This window comes from Equus quagga, chromosome 1 (assembly GCF_021613505.1).
Source record: "Equus quagga isolate Etosha38 chromosome 1, UCLA_HA_Equagga_1.0, whole genome shotgun sequence".
NCBI lineage: Eukaryota > Metazoa > Chordata > Mammalia > Perissodactyla > Equidae > Equus > Equus quagga.
This window is the reverse complement of record NC_060267.1, coordinates 21,443,973-21,467,400: the sequence shown is the minus strand read 5'-3', so window position 1 is coordinate 21,467,400 and position 23,428 is coordinate 21,443,973. Positions and strand designations below refer to the sequence as shown.

Genomic DNA, 23,428 nt, shown 5'->3' with positions numbered 1-23,428 from the left:
TTTCCCTTTTTGGGATACCTATACTCCTTATGTTACTTTTCCTAATTGAGTTGGATAATTCTCAAAGAATTTCTTCATTTTTTAAAAATCTTAGTTCTCTCTCCTCTTCTACCTGAATCATTTCTAGATTTCTCTCTTCCTTATGGTCTGCTTTATTTTTAATGCTTCCTACTTTTTTCCCCCATCTCTTTAATTGTATTCTTCATCTCCAGAATTTGTTGGGGTTTTTTTTAGAGCTTCAATCTCTTTGGTAAAATATTCCTTCTGTTCATTAATTTTATTCCTGAGCTCACTGAACTATCTTTTGGGTTTTTTTGTAACTGGTTGAGTAGCTTTAAGATAGCTGTTTCGAATTCTCTGTCAGATTGTAGTCTTCTGTGACTTCAGGTCTGGTTTCTGGAGTTGCTAATTTCTTTCTGTTCTGCAGCATTACAGCAGTTCTTCATGGTGTTTGATGAATTCATCCTCTGCTGGTGCATTTGTGGTAGTAATCACCTTTTCTTATTTGGGTACAGCTTTGGTTCCTTTGCTTCTGGTCACCTGGGTCTGGTGTTCCTTCACTGCCTCTCCCTGGGTTCAGATCCTGTTGTCCTGTGCACCACCTGTGCTGCTGTTCTCAGGTTGTCTAGGGGTGCTGGGTGCACTACTGCCAGGGATGCTGGGTTCACAGGTGTCACTGTCACTGGCAGGACCCTGGGGGACCTGGGGACTTGTATACAGCCCCTGCTGCTAGTGTAGCTGGTGTTGGGGTTGCTGCCACTGCAGGCTGGATCACCAGATCTGTGGTGGTTCTTGTTGCTTCCAGCCACACAGATTCCAATTGGGACCGTTGTGGGGCGGGGCGGGGGGTGCAGGGGCTGTTTTTTCTGCTCCTGCCCTGTGGGCTTGTAGTTGAGCCCGCTCTGTGTTTACATGGGCACTGCAGCAGCCCTTGTGCAGGCCACCTTCTCTGAGGCCAGCTGCTGCACTCAGTGGGTGAGGCTGCTGGGGGTGGGGGTGGGGATGGCACTGGCCACCTTTCCTCGGCTGAGCCACTGCAACTGTGCACAGAGCGTTTGTGTGGGTAGGGCACCTCCACAGGCTGGGGCTCTGCACTCCAAAAACATTCCGTGGGCAGGGCTGCCCCTGCCTCCACTCACAGTGGCACTGGCAGCTGAGCGAAGACCCTGTCCTGGGTTGCTGCCTGGTGGGGAGAGGGGAGGGGGCTGCTCCCCTAGGTCCACTGCTTCCTGGGGGTCCAGTACACCCACCTTCAGATGTATAGCTGCCAGCATCCTGTGGTGCTAGGTAGGGAATCCTCTGCTGGTTAATGGATGTTCATTTAGTTGGAACTTGGGGAGACAGAAAGGGACCAACTCACTCTGCCATGACGCTGATGTCCTACAGTGCGTTTTTCACTAAGAAATGTAAAGCCAGTTGAACTGGACTGTTTTAAAGAAGCATATATCTTTAAACTACATTATATTTTCATGTGCTTTTTTGAATGATGCTATATTTCACAATAAAACACTTTTTAGTGAAAGATACATATCATCAATGTTAGTTTTATTTATCTACCCTTTTCATCTTTAATCCAAGGACTTCTCCCTGGCATTACTTCTCCATTGTCCATTTGCATTATTTCACCAGGATAAAGCAGACAGGCAATAGATGTACTACAAACTTCCTCGGAGACCATCACCTGGTATAAGCAGCACAATCTGCGGGTGATTCCCTCCAGCATCTGCCTCTGCCTAGGACTTTCCAGTTACTGAGAGATATCAACAGGAAGTAGAAGAAAACTCCCGTCTCCTGAAATGCAGCTGCTGATGCTGCAGCAGAGGAGAGCACAGACCAACTAACGCCAAAATAGGAATGTCAGGTGGTGCAAAATTGAGATGAGATAAGGAATCCAGAGAAGGAACAACCATTATTGGGTGGGATTAGCCAGAGGAAACTTAAAGGCAGAGACCTAAGAAAAGAGTATTGAGGTTCTTAGCAAGAGAATGACATAATGAAAGAAGTATCTTTGGAGACCAACCTGGCAATTGTATAGCGTTGCTACTAATGATTAGTTTGACCCTCTTTTGCCCTTAACGTTTTAAATCTTTCCACAGAATTGAGGTTTACAGATCTGGCTGGAGAGGGGCAAGGGAAAGCTGCCTTCCTTTTCATACAGGCAGCCCAAAGAAATCTGGGTGTGTGACTTTCCAAAATGAAACGGACTCATATTTAGTGTTGGTGTTAAAGAAAAGACTGTATTTAATCAGGCTAATTTTAATACCCAACTCAAGTCTACCAAATCTTTATTCAGATGGTCCCCCATTTGCCTTTCTTGTGGAGGGACTTGTTTTCCAAAGAGAATTTCCATTACTTTTAAATTGAGAGAAAAGTCTGAATGTTTTCAAACAAACCAAACAAAACACCAATAAACCGCCTGCTATGGCAGATCTAAGTTCCCTGCCTGGCAAGACTCCCCGGAATTGGTAGCAGAGGACTGGCGGGTAGAGAAGAAAGAGATGCAGGCACTGTGACACAAGGGGCATTCAGTAGGGTCGAACACTGTGCAACGGAAGGGGATGAAGATTAAGGCCCCTGCGTGACTGCCAGCTCTCTCCCGAAGAACTTCTGCAGGATGAGAAGAATGAAACTGACTTACAGAGCTGCTGTGATGAGTAACCATTGAAAAATACAATAGGAAACATTGTGTGTCAAGTGCCTCCCTGATTCTGCCTTCCGGTCTACTTCTTCTGGCCTGCTTTCTGCAGCAAGACATAGAAGGTTTTCCAAAAAAATCGTCACTGCTTTTCCTGAAAAAGTTTCAAGTACAAATTGCTCACCCTGCAATTCTAGGTACTGCTTCATTTGATTTTGCCTCAATGTCCTAATCGCAGCTCCCCTGCTCCTAAAAACGATCTTCCCAAGAGGGAGTGAGGAATGAGACATGACCAATACATTCCGAGAACAGAGACTGAAAAACAAGTAGTAGGAATTCATTCTCCCCTCAGGAGACCCTCCCTCCTCCTCTCAGCCCAAGCCTTCCTGCCGGTTCAAAGCCCTCATCTTCCATGAGTCTTATACTCTGATTTGAACCGAGTTTTCTGACTCTGACCTATTTACTGTTTTCTAGGCTCCTCCAGCATCCTGAGGCGTTGCGTAGTGCTCGCGGTCCCTCAGCTCCTTCTTATATGGACCTGTTCATACATTAGCAACTCAGAGGAACCCTCCAGAAACCTCATCTGCATCTTCTATTTAGGAATTCGGGAGTAGCTCAGGCTGCAGGGAAGTCTAGCTCAGTAAGAATGAAGCACTTAGAGCAAGCCTCTTTATTCTCTTTATGGTGTTTCAACTTTTTCTTCTCTTTAGTCTTTAAATCTTCGCTTTGTACTTCTGTAAACTTTTTTTTAAACAAAATAAAACCAACCTTTTTTGTAATGGAAAAGTCCATTCGAAATAACTAGGTCAAGCAGTTTATCACAAGTTTCTGTTATCTCACCATTTAAAAAATGCAATTGTGTGTTAAAAAACACTGACCTGTGGCAAAGAAATTGAATTAAAACTTCTCTTTATTGACTTAAAAATGGGCTATGGGAGAAGGTGCCTTTGACATGGGATCTCAGGATGACAAAAGTATTATTATAACAGAGTTTTCACTGGGTCAGCCTGTACTCACAAAGCAGAATTTGATCAACCAATTGTTCTGCAAACAGATAGAGACAAAACAAAAACCTACAGTGGCTGTGGCAGTGACCTTCAATAGACAAAGCCTGAAAAAGGATGTAGGCGTTGCATTGAGGTACTGTGAAGGGAGGCGAGCAATATAGGGCAGTGATTTAAAACCAAAAATAAATCAACAACAACAACAATCCAATTACGGCTGGGTTGTACAATGGGAAGATAATCTTCCTATTTTAATCTCTACCAATCAGGTTCTCACTAGATTATAATGTTTCATCTAAGGATTCATAACACAAAAGAGATGAGTGGTTGAACTTAAATGACCTTTCCTAGTTCTTTCCCTGAAATTCTAAAGTTCTACAAAAAAGGAAAAGAGAACAGGAGGAAAGAAGCAAGTAACAGAGATTGGAAAATGTGAAAGAATTAAAGAAACAGCAAGCATTTTAAGAGAAGTCTGAGAGGGACACAGAGCCTTACTTGGTGGATAAACTCTCTTGAAAATAGAAGAAAACAGACTTTAATTGTAACAGGAGCAATTCAAGCAAGGAAAGAATTTTCTGACACAAAAACTGAATATAGGAGGAAGTTATGGAATCTTCTATCCTAAGGTGTGGAAAAGACATTAGAAGAAGAGAGAGAGAACTTTTCAAGAGTGCTCCCAAGTGATACAAATTTAGTATATGAACTCTGAAAGAGACACAGGGACCAAAAATAAATAAATAAATAAAAGCTGATGCAGGGTGTAGTGACAAGAGTTGCCCCAAATTCTTTTAAGAAAAATCTCATTTTTCCTAGATGCTTCCTGGGTCATAACAACAATAGAGATGAGAGCATAGAGCTGAGAACCCTATAGGCGAGATACAACATAGAGATGAGAACAACAGTAGATAAAGATTAAAATATGTGAATATTTGCCTGGATACAGCTAGAATAATATACTAACATTTCAACAACTTGAAGGTAATAATAACCAGCAATCATCCAAAGCCTAAAGCAATATTATTATTCCTGGGGGTGGAGAAGTGCTTGCCAAAGAAAGAGGGTTGCACTTTTATTGATATACACTTGTTTCATACTAAAAGGCTTACCATTACTAGACACTGTGCCAAGTACTTGACATGGATTTCTCATCTATTTTCACAATAATTACATGTGGTTGGTATTATTATTAGCTCCATTTTACAGAAATTAAGTAACTTGACCAAAGTTGCATTACTAATAACTATGCTGTTGAGCCAGGATTTGAACCTAAGCTGGCTGATTGCACAGCCTGAGTTTTTAACCTACAAAAAGTATTGCGACTAATATTCCCCAACAATCCCAAGAGATAAGGTATTATTATTATTCCTGTCTTACAGGGATGGAATTTAGGCTCAAAGCACAAGATCACACAAGAGCTACTGATAGAGCCAGGATTCAATACAAGTCTAAATGAAAACGTGCACTTAACTGCTCTCTCTGTGTCTGTCTGTCTCTCTCTCTCATTTAACAAATACTTTGTAATGTCCACAGTCTATCAGGCACTATTATCATATCACTACAGGGTACAAGAAATAAAGATGATTAAGGTGGTTCCTTCTCTCAGGAAGAACACATCTAGAGGAAGAGTCTAGAGCTTGCTACTCAAAGTGTGGTCCATGGACCAGCAGTACGGGCATCACCTGGGAGCTTTCTAGAAATTAGAATCTCAGGCCTCAACCCAGACCGAGTCAATCAAAATCTGCATTTTAACAACATTTCCAGGTGTTTCATATGCACATGAAAATGTCAGCAGTCCTCACCTAGTGGACATTTTGAAAGGTTTTGTTGTTCCAGGTATAGATTTCTCTGACTACAACCCCAAAATTAGGGTATGAAATAAAACAATTGAGCTGCAATAAGGACAGGGGTCCTAATGCCCAAATGGCTGTACTCTATTTTCAACTGAACTTAAAAAAATGATTCTTATAGTATCATAATGGGGAGTTTCCAGGCAAAGCTATCTGCTAGATGCCAGATAATGAGAGATGAATATTTATTTTCAACATTTACTCTAGTTCTCTAAAAAGAGGCACTGTTTCCTACAAGTTCACTGTTTTGGGAGCTGGTTCTCTTAGATTCATCTGGTTAGGTCTACCTTCCTCCCATCACTGTGAAAAAGCTGAAGAGCGAGAGGGACTCAGGTGAAACTATTGCAGGAATCATGGTAGGGGTCTTTTTTGATTTTTGCCTGAGGCTAAAAAGCTGAGACTTCATCCTGTAATATGTTGTTTTTAATTTTAATCGTTCTAGAGCCAAAAATGAAGCAAGATTCATGAACTGTGTCAGTGAAGGAGGGGAGACAAAATAAATAAATGCATCACACTGCATGGGCAACAGTGGAACCCAATTCTGCAAAACAAGTGGTCCACACCCAAGAGCTCTCCCGCTGCACCAGTCCTTGCCTTAGTCACAGTCCACAGGGAAGTGAGCTCACCTGGGCAAGGTGCCCAAGTCAGGGGCAAGAATGGGTGCTTCCACCTACTGCAAGTGGTAATCCCCTCAAAAACTTAAGACTTTCAGTAGGCAAAACTTTTTAAGATCAAGTTCAGATTCTAAACAGAATATTATAAATCACTCTTATTTTAAGGTCCTCAAGGTTTGCATACTTTGGGAATGAAGCTTCGTTATAAAACTAAAATGTCCTATTTGTGAAATGGTTAGAACCCCATCTATGGTTAAGTGCAGGCCAGCAGTGACTGCAGAACACTCCAGAAGTACAGAGCATGAACTGGCACTTGTAGAGTTTAATACAACTAATAAAGACTATCTTTTCCGTGAATGCCCGAGCACTATAACCAAAGGCAGCAGGATAGAGAAGGGCAGGAATTCAGACAGACCTGTGTATGCCCTTGGGAAAGTTATTTTCTTTTTCCGAGTTTCAGTTTCTCTATTTGTAAACGAAATTTTTAAATTTTCCTTATTTGCAAAAGAATATTTTGCATGATGTTATAAGGATAAACAGCAATATACGTAGAAACACCTGGCACTCAAGAAACCATAGTTACTATAAATAATTAGTCAGAAAGAGGAAAGAAGCAAACTTGAGTCCAACAATACGAAATATCACAACACAGTAAATAATACTTGGATGATAATGAGGAAGTGTCTGGGTTGGAGACTTGACCTCAAAGAACATTTAAGGAAGAGAAAAAGGAGGCGAGGCAGAGCTGAAACTTCTAAGTATATATAAATACGGCAGCTAAGTCCTCTGCTGGACTTTCAATTATCAGAATGTAGAGCACATTATCAGAAATGATTTCCTCAGAGACGCTTGGTTAGTTGATGTAAAGTTTTCATCCTCCTCCATCCCAAGTTCCTTTTGAGCCCCCGCCCCAAAGCGCAGCATCGTTGGTATCTAATAAGTAGTCCTGTATACTCCCCTCTCTTCTCCTAGCCTTTAGGAGGCCTCATGCTTCAGACGAGCAGCATCACTAACTCCCAGCTAGAGGGCTTCCTGCCAAGGGGTCCACATAAGCTGCTACAAAATCAGTAGGTCAGAGGATGCCCCAAATAATTTAAAAAAAAAAAAAAAGAGAGAGAGAGAGACATTTGGTCCTACTCTACACAGAACCCAAGAGTTGGAAGGACTTGTTGGAAGGAGGTCACAGTTGATTCAAGAGCTTGCAGATCAGTGCTCTTCCCACCTACGTCTCTACTTCCTCTCATTCATGCTATCTCTTCTTTTCTGTTTCATGTACTGTTTCTCTACTACAGTTTCTCATAGAGCCATCTGAGCTCAACTATTATTGTTATTATTCAAAATCCATGTTACAAATGATGCTTGTAATGATGTATTTGTAGTTTTAATACAGGAACATTGGCAAACGCGACTTTGACCATTTTTTGCTTAAAATGTGGGCGAGGTCAGATGACTGTAGTACACACTCAGATACGAGATGCAGTGAAATTCCAACACTCCGTCTAATTCATAAGCACAGAGCTTTTGAAAAGTGAGGGCTGGTTGGGGTCCAATGTATTCATACATTTTTATTAGATTCAATTGAAAGATTTGAAAAGATGAATAAATTACTTTCCTATTTGCTTCATCTGCTATTGCAGACTATGCCCAACAGATGTCACATAAGAAATTCAAATTACATCTTCAAATGGAGCATAACCTTAGTAATGAATAATTCAAGAAAATAACTGAAAACCAGAATAATATTTTAGAGACATTTCTTTCATTGGATGGAAGTGTTAGTGGAAAAATACTCACCTATTTATTTGACCATTTTCTACTTCAGTGAAATCATTGGAATCATTGCTAATGTTATCGTCTTCGGGCACCGTCATGTTTTGCAACTCGGTTAATTCGAGTCCACTTTTGAAATGCATCATGTTTAGAAAGTACCTGTAGTCAAAAAATTAGCCCAAATTCTCCTGTTCTGAGTGTATTTACAAGTGGATAGCAGCAAAAATATCAGCTTGACACTCCTGAAATACAACACCATGAAAAATAATTAAACATATGAATATCACCATTGATGAAAAATAAACTATTACAAGTAAACAAATAGTTAATTTACTGATACGCCAACTTTTACATTTTGCTACTGGATGCATTAAAACAATCTTTGTACATCAAGTTATAGAGGCTGTAAATGTTTATGCCTTTCATAAATCTCCCTCCATTTCTAACTATAAAATGAGTCATGTCCCATAATCTTTATGCTCATGTCAGCTGCAGGCAATATAGACGCCCTTTTATGAAACAGTGTGCTTAAAATGAAAGCGATTCAGTTATTTTAATGCGTCAGACCACAGGGCGCACAGATAGCTGGGTACAGACTGCACAGACACAAAAGCACCTCTGATTTAGCAATCCCAGTTTAATAAAAATGGAAATCCTCATTAAATGGCATCATGAGGGATAAACTATCCAACCTAAAGGTCAAGCAGCAGAGGACCAATCTGTCTTTTGAAATTTAGCAAACAGTTTATCCATCAACTGAAAGCGATTAAATCAGTCTCTCCAATGAAATCACCCCATGTCAGGGTATTAGGAAATTAAAAACTCATACCCAGGGGATTTAGGTTAATCCACCTGAAACTATATTTCCTCATCAGAAACGAAAGACTTGCAGAGTTCACGTTTTCCTCCACGTGGAGAACTGTGATTTAAATGCTGAGGGGTCACCAATAACATGTAAGGGGGAAAAAGGTTTCAGACACACACATCACCAATCAAAAAGCAGGTGGCAACAGAGGTAAATGCAACTTCAAAAGCAAGGCCTGTGTATGTACGGGAGCCTCACTGGGACAATCTCAGTGAGGTGATGGGGACCACGGAATGAAGCTGAATGGCAATGAGATTTTTTTTTACCTCCAATGGTAACCCCCTTGGATGACGTTTGATATTTTGTCTGATCCTGAATTCCAGAAGACGACTGTAACCTAGTTAAGGTCAAAACTCCAATGTGCCCATTTAAACATTCTAATTTACGCCAAGAAACATTTTGCTAATTGATAATATCTTCAGGGCCCATAGAAAGTACCCTAGAATGATACTTTTTCAGGAATTTTCTCTTCTCTTCTTCTTTACACTAGGCCATGCATTATTCCTTTTTATTCACAGTCTCCTATCTAGAATGGAACTTCCCTGGTTCCAGGATCCTTTACAGCTTCCACAACATAAATACTATGTAACACCTCGGCTTCCAGGAGCCTCATCTTCCTGTGGGGCAGGGCTTCTCCTGGAAAGCAGGAAGCAGGACAGGAAGATTTAAACTCCATGACCTCCTGGTCTGAGGCCAACCTGGCAGCTCGTGGCTGAGTCTTCTAGCCAGAGTAATAGCGCCAGAGCAATCTCTAATTGCTTTCAGTGCCTTCACACAGCAGCAATGTTTACAACCTGTCTTCACTTTGCAAAAGTTGAAGTGCATTAAAGGGGCTGAATCCCACTCTCACGCCTTGGGCCCCTCTGATGAAAGCTGCACAAATAGGTAATTTCTAGAAGTCTTGCCACACTGGCTCTCTCCTGTGTGACGCCCTCAGGGGCTACTGAAGTGATACTACAGGACTGGTAGAAAGTTGATTCAGTGGATGAAGTTCCCAGTCTGGGTTCAGAGTCCTTTTCTCTCCACAAACTGATAGGAAATAGGGACTAGATAACAATTTTCTGACACAAGGCAAGGTTGACTAACAATAAATCTGAAGTCTACTGTTTGAATTGAAAGTTTCATATCAATATATGTGTGTGTGTGTGTATACAAATAACACACACATATGTATATAAACATAAATATATATAACTAATTTTAAAAATGGACAAAAAGAGAAAAGAACAAAAAGAAAAGAGAAAGTCCTTGCTGCTAAAATTATGTCAGTATTAGGCAAATACCAGTACTAAGTCAATCACATAGAATAAACTTTTCTTCCTTTGGTTTGAAGAGAAATTTATTGTTTCACAGTTCTGGAGGCTAGAAGTCCACGGTCAAGGCGTCGCCAGTTTAATTCCTTCTGAGGCTCCTCTCCTTGGCCTGCAGATAGCTGCCCTCTTGCTGTGTCTTCACAGCGTTTTTCCTCCGTCTGTGTAGTGTCTGTGTCCTAATCTACTCTTCTGTTTTTTGGAATAAATTTGTATTGTTGTGAAATAACCTATCTGAAATCTGACTTGTTATTGAAAATGCAAACTCAGAAAATGGAGAAAACTAGCAAAGTTAGTGACACCTGTCACTAAGGTTAAGCCCACACTTAGAAAACACTATCCATTCAACGGATCCTATATCTATTGAGTGCGAGGTGATGAAGGGATTTAAAAAGTTTGGAAAATGTCAGATTCAGGGATCTGAGGCAGCTTCATAGAAAAGTCACATTTGAACTGGCTCTTGCAAAAGAAATTTTTTTTTTCTGATTCTAAAACTAAATACATGCTCACTGTAGAATCCTTAGAACAGACGTTGTAAAAGAAATCTCACCACTGAAAAATGGCCACCATTAGATTTTTTCTTTTTTTGAGGAAATTAGTCCTGAGCTAACTACTGTCAATCCTCCTCTTTTTGCTGAAGAAGACTGGCCCTGAGCTAACATCCATGACCATCTTCCTCCATTTTATATGTGGGACGCCTGCCACAGCATGGCTTGCCAAGCAGTGCCATGTCCGCACCCGGGATCCGAACCGGCGAACCCCGCACTGCCAAGAAGTGGAACGTGCGAACTTCACTGCTGCACCACCGGGCCGACCCCAACCACCATTAGATTTTGATGTATTTCCTCCTTTATTCTTCCTTTTCTTTTCCTTTCTCCCTCTTTAGCTCCCTCTCTCTTTTTTATTTGACATTGAGATTTTAGACTGTTTTTAACCTACTTTTCTCCTGTAGCATTACATTGTAAGCATTTTGAAGAAAGAAGTGTTTTTAAAAACATATTAGTTCCTTATCAATAAATAATATAGGTTTTTGTAGAAAAGTCAGACAATAGAAGTTTGCAAATGAAGGAGGAAACAAGTAAGAAGAAAAAAGTTACCTGTTCTCTCAGCAGTCAGAGATGACCACTGTATATATATTGGAGTATGAACTTCCAGGATTTTCTATGCACATAGATACAGCGCCTGGCATACAGTAGACACTCAATAAATATCTGTTAAATGAAAAACGTGAGTACAAATAAAAAATATGTACACATGTACAAAAATGGAAATCATACCATAGATTTTTTAAAACATATTTTTTTCACTTAAGATCTGGGCTCCTATCCTGAGTTATGTCAGTAAACGCGGGTCTACACCATTACCGCAAATGCTTGCTTAACTGCTTGTCTGTGCCATAAACTGACATCTAACCCATTACTACGGGACAGTCACACTGCTTGGTGGACAGGAGACTGCCAGGCGGAGATGGGGCCTGAGCTGACACTTGTCATTGACATGGTCAGTGGCTCAAGGGCAGAAGTGCAGGTTGAGTTCAAGAAGCAAAGAATTACAGTTTCACTGAAAGATGGAAGCAATTATCAGACTCTGCAATTAATTAAAAGGCCGAATGGGGTGATGGTGTGAAGATCTTGATGTTAACCCAACCATAATTACTATCTCCCAACATTTATAATAGGCTACAAATTTGTTTACTCAACACAGAACATTTCTGAGCCTTTACCGCAATCTTGTGAGGTACTCTTAAGCAAGCATTAGTATCTTCATATTCATATGGGTACATTCTACTAACAGTATCAATGTCAAATACATAAACTTATTCTCTACTCTGCATGAGGTTAAGTACCAAAGGAGAGGATACACAAAGAAACGGCAAACTTTACATTGCTCAGAGCTTATTTCAGAAAGCAAGACCCACCCACTTAAAGTGACAGTATACCATAAAACATTAGCATGATGGAGACCAAATTATATGGCAGATCAAAGAACAAGTCCAGAGAGATTTCAGAGACATACATACATATGTACATACAGGAAAGAAGGAAGGAAGGAAGGAAAGTGCAAAGGAACAAAGGAAGAAAGGAAGGAAGGAGGGAGGAAGGGAGGAAGGAAGGGAGGAAAATACATGAGGCCTGGAGAAATCAGGTAAGATTTTACAAAGAGAGAGGATTTGTACTATGTCTAAAAACGGTAGGATTTAGGCTGAAGGATAGGGAAGGGCTTACTTGTATTGGGACCAGCGCAAGCAAAGACATGGAGGGTACATGTGCATACAACTGCCTTATATGACCATTCAGATGGACCTAGCTAGAGGGAGCAAGGGATGTGTTTTTCAGTAATAGGAGGTTTTAAGGGTTTGGTGAAAGATGATTAAAAGATTGTATAGGGAATACTAAACCAAAGAATATGTTGTGACTGAATCATCGTTCAAAATTACTTTTTGAGATAAATAAGCAAAAATACAATTTCAATTGCTAATATACTTTGTGGTGGATTGGCCCGCTCAGTGTTTGTTCCCACTTCTTTCTAGTCCAGTTCTGTAGAGAATGGAAAGTGGAAAACTACATTTCCCACATTCCTTTGCAGCTAGGGTTTTAGATATGATTTAGGTTCCACCAATCAGAGAGCAAGGTAGTGGGGGCACGGCATCCATTTTGCTAGCAGGTGCAGCAAATAGCCCTGGAACCAACAGTTGTGGCTATGGATTCCTAATCATCAGATTTGGCACAAGTGATGCGTTTTTGGCTCATGCAGTTGAGACAATGAGAAACAAGCTTCCTGATGGAGGCACAAGTAGCAGTTCCCTTAGCAGGCCAGTGGAGTGGTGGTGTTCTGGTAATTATTCCCAGAGGCCCAGCCTAGAGCCCACTCTGCCTTCTCTTCTAACAATTCTACAGGCACTTAATTCCCTGTATTAAATCCCTTTTGCTTAACATACATAGAAAGATCTGTTATATGAAACTAAACCCTGACCGATGTTCTTAGTTTTATTTTTTCTCCCTTTTAAATTTTTATTATGAGAACTTTTTTTTAATGCTTTTTGGTGAGGAAGATTGGCCCTGAGCTAACATCTGTTGCCAATCTTCCTCTTTTTTTTTTCTCCCCAAATCCCCAGCACATGGTTGTATATCCTAGTTGTAAATCATTCTAATTCTTCTATGTGGGATGCCACCACAGTATGGCTTGACGAGCGGTGCTCAGTACCCGCCCCAGGATCTGAACCCGCTAACCCCCAGGCGCTGAAGTGGAGCATGCAAACTTAACCACTCAGCCACAGGGCCAGCCCCCATGAGAACTTTTAAACTATATAAAAGTGGACAGAACAGAATAATAAACCACCATGTACCAACTTTAACAATTATCAATTCAGGCCACTCTTGTTAAAGTTTTACCCCGCCCCCCCCCCACACACACACAACATAGAATTATTTTAAAGCATATCTCAGATATCTGATCATCTGTAAATATTTCAGCACACATCTTTAAAAGTAAGAACTCTTTTTAAAAACAGTACCACCATTTTACTATCAAACCAAAACAATAAGAGGAGTTCCTTAATATCTCTAAATATCCAGTCACATACACTTAATTTTAAAATTGTTATGAATCACTATTTGGTTTTTTTATTCTGAAGAACTAATAAGATCACACTGTCCTAGCTCAGCTCCTGAGAATCAACTGTGATAGCTAGGTTTTCAGAAAGCGTTAGGCCTAAAGCCAACGATGGTCCCATTCTTCCTGTGGTCTCTTTCCATGACTGACTGAGCCTGTTTACCGGTTTGGGGTCCTTGGATCACAAGGGTCTTAGTAATAATATGCATCTATCAGCTGCTTTTCTGTATTTCAAAAGGCCTCAAACAGTCTTAAACAGGTTAATTAAAAAGTCAGGTATCCTTGCTTTTGACTAGATTGCATTAACTTGATGTGATAATCCTAGATTCTTACTGGAAATTTTATGCATCTTTGAGCAACAAAAATGGGAAATGAATTAATATATTAAAGTTGTAGTCAAAACTCATTAAACAGTATACTTAAGATCCGGGCATTGCATAGCATATAAATTATACTTCAACTAAAAATAAAAGCTTAAAATTGATACTCAAAATCTTTGAAAACCTGAGGTCCTTGGGAGGTGGGGAATAATAAAATGGCCTTTTGGTAACTTTGGTAAGGCTGGGAGCCAGGGAGCAATCTCAGAAGAAAAGATGTTTTGCCTCTTCCTACTCAAGACTCATGACAGAACCTGTGCTAGTGGTCTCTGCTCTGCCCGCACCCTGTACAGCCACTTACGCTCTGCTGGCTTCCCCGACCTCTGTGAGTCATCACGCTCAGCTCCATATCTTGAAAGCGACCTTGTCTAGGACCTTGAACTACCACCTCCCTCCTCTCTTTACTGCCAACAGCCTGAACAACTCGCTTCTGTCCTCATCAATCCCCTGAAACCCAGCCCGACTGGCAAATTCTGGCTCCACCACATAGGAGCTCTGTGATCCTGGTACAAGTAGGTCAACTTCTCTTTGCCTCCGTTTCCTCATCTGTAAAATGGAGATAAAGTAATAAATACCCACCTTACACAGTCGTTATAAAGATTCCATGAATGAGACCATGTGCAGCACTTACAATAGTGCCCGACCTGGTTCTAGCTATTGTGACTGTCATTGCTACTATTGCCACCACTCACTTTCTAATCAAGGCTAGTGGCCGTTTCTCAGTCCACGTTCTCTTTAACTCCTTCCAGGGCAGGGAGCACTGTTTCCTGACCTCTCCCAACTTGCTCCTCACAGCATCCTCTGAAGGGCTGCCTCTTTGCCTCCTTTACCAGATCCCTTCCCCTTCCCACCCTTGGGGTAGGGGCAGCTCTTCGGCCTACCCTCTTCCCTCCACACACTCCAAATTCCTTCCTTTTTAAGATTTCAAGCCTGTAGATGCCTTCAACCCACGAGGGCATCTTTCAGATCTTTTTTCCCAGGCCTTTTCATTTTATAAAGTTCCTTTGCATTATGAAATAGGATCTCCCTCATAAATACTACTTGATAATGATCAAGTCACTTAACATGTCACATGTTTCTTTGTCTGTAAAATGAGAAGGCTGGAGAGAGAGAGATGATCTCTCAGGTTCCTTCCTGCTCAGAAAAATTTCCACAAATTCTTTTTCGACTCCCGCAGCCCACTGGACTCCTCCACGTGGCTGTTTGCCATTACCTCCAACTCCACGTGCCTAACTGAACACATCACCTGACCTCACACATCAGCTTTTCTATTTCTGTTAAAGATAATGTTCATTCTCTTCATCACTCGGACTTGCATCCTGGGTATCACTTTAATACTACCTCCTATCTAATCAGTCACCAAGAGCTATCGACATTCCTTCATAATGTTCCTTCCTTCCACAACCCTAACTTTGTCACTTTCGCTCTCCTTCATGCTATCTACAGATCCCTACCCCCTCCCATCTACAGACACGGATTGTTCCTGAAAACATGCACCCTGCTCATTCCTCTCCCCTCCTTGCCAGTCATGACTCTTCCTAATGTCTACAGGATGCAGTCCAATCTCTGGCACCTCGAACTCAAAGCCCAGATTGCTCATAACTATCTCTAATTTTCTCTCCCATGACATTCCTTCTGGACCTTCCATTCCTGCAATGGATCTACTCTTATGCAGTTTTCTGCTTTTTAACACCATTCCCTTGGCCTTGAACACACTTCCCCCACCTTCCCATCCAGCCTGTGCCTACCGCAGTATGACATTTCTTTCAAAATCCAGCTTGCTTGCTTGTAAACTTTTTTTAAATTTCAAACCAACCACTCTGTGATGTCTTTCTCCAATGACCAACTCATTGTTGATTACTTACTTGTGATAAATTCTTACAGCACTTTTGTATAGATTACTCACTGGCTTATAGCAAGAGCTCTCATATATTTTAATAATTGTTTTATGTAATTATCCTTCTCGCTAACTACAACTTCAACTCCCTGAGGGGAGAGACCATAGACCTCATAGCTCCCTAGCACATGGCGAGAGGATATATGTGTTAACAATGATGATGACTAAACTCAAAAAGAAAGCTATGATCATCTGTCTGCAGACAATCTATCAGTGACCCTCACAAACACAATTTCCCCAGGAAAACAACACCAAAGAGGAAGATAAAGGAAGCAAGTATACAGGCCTACCGCATAGTTTTCATTGTCTGCCACTTAATTTCTTTTACATTTGACCTGGGCATGTGGGAATTATGAAAACACATTTAAAACTGTAAAGTATTGCATAAATAGAAAGTATTTATCATTAAGATCCTGGCCGCGATGCCTGGAATGTTTGAGAATTCTCGGCATGATTTCTAAAAGTCCAGAGAAAGAGTTGTACTGAAGCAGTGGTTCTCAACTGGGGACAATTTTGGCCCCCAACCCCAGGGGACATTTGGCGATGTCTGGAGACATTTTTGGTTGTCACAAGTGAGAGGGTGCTGCAGGTTTCCAGTGGAGAGAGGTCAGGGATGCCACTCAACCTCACACAATGCACAGGATGTGTGTCCACAACAAGGAGCTATCCGGCCCCCAAAGTCAGTAGTGCCGAAGGTGAGAAGCCTCGTCTTAGAGGAAGCCCCCCAGGGATGAGGACTGACCCTTTCTGCGTGGGGCTGGGAGACGAGCTGCTCGCTTCCTCGGACAGATTGCCCCATGTCCTCTCTTGTTCACAGTGTTCCGATACCTGTTCCTATGCTCCATAATTCCTCTTCTGTTCAGTTCCCAGATGATCTTTTAAATGTCTGTTATCAATATGCCAAGCCTAGGATGTCTGGGAATGAACCTATCCATATACAGATGTTTTGAAACTACTCTGATTTCTCTAAGACAGAAAATACTGATAAACTCCAGAAGTTAATGAAGTCAACCTGTAACTCTGCATATAGGAGGACGCAATGCATACTACACTAAGAACAACAGTAACAACAACATTTGATGCTTCATTTAATTAGAACAGTGAGTGTATCTGAGCAGTATGAATAACAAAATTAAAAATCTTTCTCATCAACTGAAAATTCAGAGAGTTAGGTATTTACTAAAAACTTATGGAGATGAAAACAGCCTGGACTATTTCAGCCTTTGAGAAAATTCTTTTTCTTTGTACATGCATGTTTTTGCTCTTATGATATTTCTGATCAAGGATTGCCATTGAACTAAAAACAATAGATGGGAATGTCTTCGTTTTTAAGCCCTAGTTAAGCTATGACAACTAACTGCTAACAAAATACTCTAGGAAAAACAAATATGAATTGTAAAGCACTACAAAGTGGTGCATGAAAAGAAGATCATTTATTTTTTAAAAATTTAAATATGCCTTTATTTGAAAAGAGAAAAACATAATAAAACACGGTATAATCCAATACCAAATCATGGTATAGTCTTTGAACAAATTTTTCCTTCTCTCTGGGCCTCTGTCTTCTCACTTTAAAACAGGAAGGTCAGATTAACTGATGCTCTCCCACAGAGCTCTCCCAGGTCTAAAATCCTCTGAATGTATGATTCTATAGACTGTTTCTTAATGGATCTCTTTCGGAGCTAAGAAGATGGGCTTGTGGACAAATCTTTTGAGTAGGTGACTTAAACTAGTGGTCCTCAATTCTGACTAGACAAAGGAGCCACCTCGGAGCTTTAAAACAATAATGGTGATAACTCCCCTACCCCCAACAGACACCAGTTTCTGATTTCATTGGCCTAAGATGGAATCCAAGCATATTTTGAATGCTCTCCAGGGGATTCTAATGTGCGGCCAGCGGTAAGATCTACAGATTTAGACAAGGGTTAAGACCGGTGCAGCCAGGACCCAGGCAGGTAAGATACAGGAGCAAGGCAGATTGGGCATAAAGAGCTGGAGAACACGTGTCCCATCTATTTCAGTAGGAATAAGCCAGATCTTTTGATTTTGTTTCAAGAAATGCTGGAATTTTAAGTAAAATTCTGATATTTAAATGTTGACAATTAATTCCAAACAATTTTAAAAGCAAGTGTAGGTCACGCAATATATACCCGTAGGCTTCATTTGGTTCTATAGCCACCAGTCTGCAACATGAACAAAACCAGTTCAATAAATCCAACTCGACTTTTTCTCTCTACTCTGTCCTATCCTTGTCCCACTCAGAGCCCCCTCCTCCCATACCTGGGGCCACAGCCTGTCCCTTTCCTTTTCCTTTCCATTGTCTCTTTCTGTTCCAATCTTCTTCGTCACTCCTAAGAGATGGAAAGTGAGATCCGCACATTAAATCTTTATGCGGCCCTGCTGTATCTCTGGGCAGTCTTCTACGTCTGGGAAAACTCAGGTTAGAAATTGTAACCTGAAGCTGTGACTCCATGATGTCAACAACCGGTTGGTTTAGTCGAATCAGAAGAAAAGTCACTCAAGCTCACAATTTTGCGTTACTAAGACTTTATCAAACAACATATGGAGGTCTTGATTTGATTTCTGATTTTGTTGTGTTTGCATATTAGAATTATCCCTCGTGTTATTTTTTTGAAAAAATTCCCATATCTGGGCTCTACCCCAGGCCAACTAAATCTCACTCTCTGGACATGGAGTCTCGGCACTGGTAGCTTGTAAAACACCCCAGGTGAGTCTAATGTGAAGCCAGAGTTGAGAATCACTAATCTAAACCTACTGATTAGCAGTGCGTTTAACTCCAGATGCTTATCATCTGGAATAGTTCTTTTAACTTGTTCAAGGATTTTCTTAGCTCTGTTCTCATTGTATCTTCTCAACTCTGTGAGTTCAGCAGCTCAGACACTGTGCTCAGCATGGGACAGATGAGAAAATGAGGCATGAAGATGTTAAATGAGTTACTCAAGTGCACCCAGCTAATTATTGACAAAGACATTGTAACTTCACTTGAGGCAGAGTTCTGGGGCTTGCAAAGTTTCCCCAAACCATGGCACCTTCCCAGTCACTGAACTCCTTTACTGTTAGTTAATAACTCTAACGTACAGGTGGTCTCTAGAAAACCAAGGAATATAATGAGATCATATTTCAGAAATAAGTATAACCATGTTTTTAGAAGACTCAATTTCAGGGTAGTGTTCCAAGGTGTCATTTTCTGAAGTCTACGATGCAATTTTGAATGTGCTGACATGATTCCCCTACCCCAACCCTTCCTTTCAGAGTTGCATATTCTCCCAGAGACTGAAAAGATTCAGAGAGTTTCCATTAAGATATTATTTTCAGGAAAGTATTTTTAAATGCTTACATATTTACAGAATATCAGAGGTAAGGGGAGCTTTACTGATCCTACTTTCCTCACCCTCTCTGATAGAGGAGAAACCTGAAGTCTCTTTAATTCAATATATGTGGAGTGCAACACCATGCCAAGCACTTTGCATCCATTATCTTAATGAAATCCTCAGGATAACTCAATAAGATGAGTACCACTACCACGACCATCATCATCATTCCCATCATCATTTCATTCCCATCATCATTTCCATTTAACAATTTAAAAAACCCCTGAGGTTTAGCAATGCTAAACAACTTGTCCAAGGTCCCCCCCCCCTCCTCCCTGCCGCTGGTAAGTTGAGACCTGGGATTTACATTTGATTTGAAGCCTATGGCATTATTCTCCACTTTCCATCATCAGGAGTGACAACAGTGCAAACAGTGAAAGATAAATCATTATGAAAATGCCAAGAGGTGATCAGCAAACACTAATTTGAAGAGGTAGAGAAGTGATGTTTGGGCCAGGCCTTCACAAATATATAGGATTTCAGTAGACATTCCAGTCTGCAATCAACACCAATATTGAAGCAGAAAAGTGACAGGGAGGGCATAGGGTGAACTGGGAGAAAGAGAGGGTAAGAGGAGAGGGTAAGAGGCGAGGAGTCACACTGTGGCGGGTCCTGAGTGTCTGGCTGAGGAGTTTTAGACTTTAATGAAGGCAATGGGAACCCACTAAAGGTACTTAAAAGCAAGGTCGTGGACAAATGTGAACTGCGTTTTGGAAAAACAGATCTCATGCAAGTGTCAATATTGAACTTGGGGAGCAGACCTTGGTATGGAGGAGACCAACCAGAAAGCCGACATGCCTCACTAACCGGCTTCTTCACTCTTAACCACGTGTCGCGCTTGCATCTTCCTCCCCTGAGCGCTGGTTTCCTCAGGACACCTCCATGTCTGTTTCATGATTCTTGTATCTCAATGCACTACTTGAATTGCCATGTCTAGGTCAGGTGACAGGGACCTGAACTTGGGCAGTGGGAGTGAAGATGAGAAGGCAACTTTGAGGAGCACTTGCAAAGGCCTGGTAACTGCTCAGGAGTGGAGGGAGAGGGTAAGAGAGAAAAAGGAGCAGAGTAGGAAAAAACCCTACTGTTTCAACTTAGGAGAAGGGGCACAAATAATGAGACATAGACAGGAAAGGATGGCAACAATAGCATAAAGAGGTGAACAATGTGGCTTGGCCAAGATCTCAATCTGACGGGCACTTATTAAGCAGCGGCTCTGTGTTGGGAACAATAACCAGTAAGACTGGGTATTGCCCTCAAGTCTTATCCCCCAGAAGGAGGAAAAGACAAGACTAGCAATAGCCAAATGCCTATTCTCCTAGCCTCAGGACAAATGTCACCCCCTCACACAGGTCTGCCCACATGGTCGTCTCTCTCAAGCACCCTCCCCATGGCAAAATTCTGTTTTATTTCTTCACTGCACTAACAGATACCTCAAATTCAACTGAACGTGCAGGTCCTCTTTTCCCCAGGAGAATGGAAGTGTCACAGAAGCACAAACTTTATTTTGTTGGCTGCCTGCCACACATCAAGCTCTCAGTAGGAAACACTTACTGAATACGTTGAAAAAAAATAACTGAATAAACCTCATCAAGGTTAAGACTTCAAACCAGGCGGATTTCCGGATGCCTGAGGCGACATACTGAGAACTAAAGTGACTCTGAAGGGTAAAGCCATTTTGAGGGGGCCCACACTGGATCAGTGGCCACCCTTGGCCGTCTTGCATGGATTTCTCGAGTACCCACCGAGCATGAGATGTTTAAGAACGAGGCCAGCCGGCCACCTAGCTCAGGTTTTATTTCCGTTGTCCTTCTGACGTCAGAAGCACGAGTTGCCGCACAGTTTCTTCTATCAAGGTGACAAATTACAGCCTTCCTAGGCCCTGCAGCTTACAAACCATAGATTGATTCTCTCCTCCCCCTTACATTAAAACATTTAAAACCCCCTGCAGAGATGTCAAATCCGCTTCCAAACGCAAATAAATACCGTTTCCTAGCGCTGGGGTCTTTTTCGCTCTTCCTCCATCCATCCCCCTGGACTCGTCTGAGAAAGTACCTGATCCCGGCGGCAATGAGGGTTGCACTGGAGAAACAGTGCTATAAACACCGGGTCCGCGCCGCAGAGCGAGACACAAAGGACTTTCGATTCTAGCACCACCTTCCCGGGCCGAAGACAGCCTGTCAGAGGCACCCCGAAACGACGTGACGCTGTGACCGCGAAATTCCTTTTGCCGCCATATGCACTCGCACCTTCTCTGACTACAGTTTAGCCCAAACCCCGGGGCTGTGGTTCCGCAGAGAACAGCGCCCAGGTAGTCTTATAACCTGTGGGGTCCCAGTGGGTGCTGAGGAGCCCGACGCTCGGGAAGGCGGATTATGGAAGGGGGGTCGCGCCCCGGGGTGCACACTACGACGAAGGAGCTCTTGCCTCCCGGTACCGACGCGGCGAGTCGAAAGGCCTTTAGTGGCGACGTTTAGGGAAGCAAGCGAGGTGCCCGGGGTGGGAGGAGGGGGTGGGAGCGGAGGCGAAGGCAGTCCGCGCCCGGGCCCCGCGCGAGCGATGGCCTTTTGTTCGCCAGCTCCAGCGGATCCCGACTCTCAGTGTGCCCTTCTCTCTTTCTCCCCTTCTCCATTTTGGAAAGAACCTCTTCAGGCCGAGAAGGGGCACTGAGTCACAGCCAGCATCCTTTAGTAACCTCCCCCTGCATCGTCCTACTCGTCGTCGTTACTGAGAGAGGGGCCGAGCTCCAGGAAGGGGAAGAAACCGTGCTTCAGTTTACTCGCGCTCGGCGCCTCCCTTCCCCAGCCGGCGGCCAGTCCCCGAGACACCCTAGAGGACATCACATGCCCTCCTCTGGGCTCTGCAGACACACGGAATTACCCCGAAATGTCCAGGATTCAAACACACCTCGGGTATGCAGTCGCGTCCTCACCTCGGCTGCGCTCTCCCTCCAGGCCGGCGTGGTCCCTGCCCCTCGTATAGTTTAACATATCTGGTGCCACACTCTGCCACTATGAAAACTGACCCAAAAAGTAAGCCACAGCCCACGCAAAGGTGAAATCAGGGGCCCCTGCGCCTCCTTACGCTGCCGCGTGCGTTGGAAAGAACAAGAGACCGGACTTTTCCTTTCCTAAAACCAAAATGCATCCGGCACAGCCGCGCGCTCCTTCCTTTCGAGCCCGCATGGACGACTTCTACGCTGGCGCCTCCTCTCATCTAAAACATCCCTTTCCTCCCCGCCGCCACTCCCTCGGCTCTCCGTGGGCACGAAAATCACCTTACCTCGGGCAATAAAGGGAAAAGTCAGGGTGTTCGCCCTTCTGGGATTTTCCCCTGGCCGAGCGATGTCCTTTGTGTCAAGGTCTGGCTGCCTCGGCCGGGAAGAGGTGGCCTCCGTCAGCAAGGGCTGGGCGGGGAAGCTTGGCTTGGCGTGGCGGATTTCCCAGCAAGGTGAAGGGCGGAGGATCGCGGCGACCTTCAAGCCGAGCGGCGTGGCAACCCCAGCCCGCGCGCTCCTTTTCGGGCCGATTGCATCAGCATCTGCCCCCACCACTAACCCCCACCCACACTCTGCTCGCCAGCCTCCCACTTACATCCACACGCTTGGGCGCTGAGGGTCTCGAATCGTAGTCATTCTCCTACTCGCGGGCGCGTCGCCCTTGCGCATCCATGGCTCGTGATGGTTTATCGGGGAAAGTCAGGCCATTCCTCCGCGTCCGCGCGCCGTCGCCTCCCCTCCCGCGCCGGCTCTTTAATCGCAGCTGTGTGTCACTGAGCCGTACCCATCACATGGTGTCTGCTGGCGGCCGCGCCTTGCAACCTCTCTCTCGCCGCTCGCTGAGGATGTAGCGGCCGTGGCCGGCGGAGATTGAGCATCGGGAAGGGGTGAGGGAGGGGTTGCGGGGCGCGCGTGTGCCTGGCGCACTGGCGGTGGCACCGGCAGCGGAGGCTATGCGCAGCCTGGACACCTGCCCCACGCCCTCCTGGGGCCCAGCAGCGAGCTCAGAACTCAACTGCGGCGGCAGCTGGAGACTGGGAGCCCTTGGGGATGGAGGTGGGGGCGGCTACGAGGGTGCGGGCGGAGAAGAGGGTTGTGCACTGGGGTGGGGGG

At 43.3% G+C, this 23,428-nt stretch overlaps 1 protein-coding gene across 5 annotated transcripts in view; it reads right to left on the bottom strand.

Annotated features, from left to right (window-relative positions):
* Positions 1-23,203, bottom strand: part of SLC38A1 (solute carrier family 38 member 1) — a 68,587-nt gene extending 45,384 nt beyond the window's left edge. For 2 of the 5 annotated variants that reach the window (XR_006889924.1, XM_046670735.1), the window contains exons 1-3: positions 22,600-22,902; positions 11,143-11,256; positions 7,895-8,112 (exon numbers count right to left, since the gene is read on the bottom strand). Coding sequence is in view for 4 of the 5 variants with exons in the window: in XM_046670735.1 (XP_046526691.1) it covers positions 7,895-8,016 (122 nt within the window). In the remaining variant the exon portion in view is untranslated. The other 3 variants (XM_046670743.1, XM_046670752.1, XM_046670762.1) reach the window with 3 other exon arrangements.
* Positions 23,204-23,428: the final 225 nt, after the last annotated feature.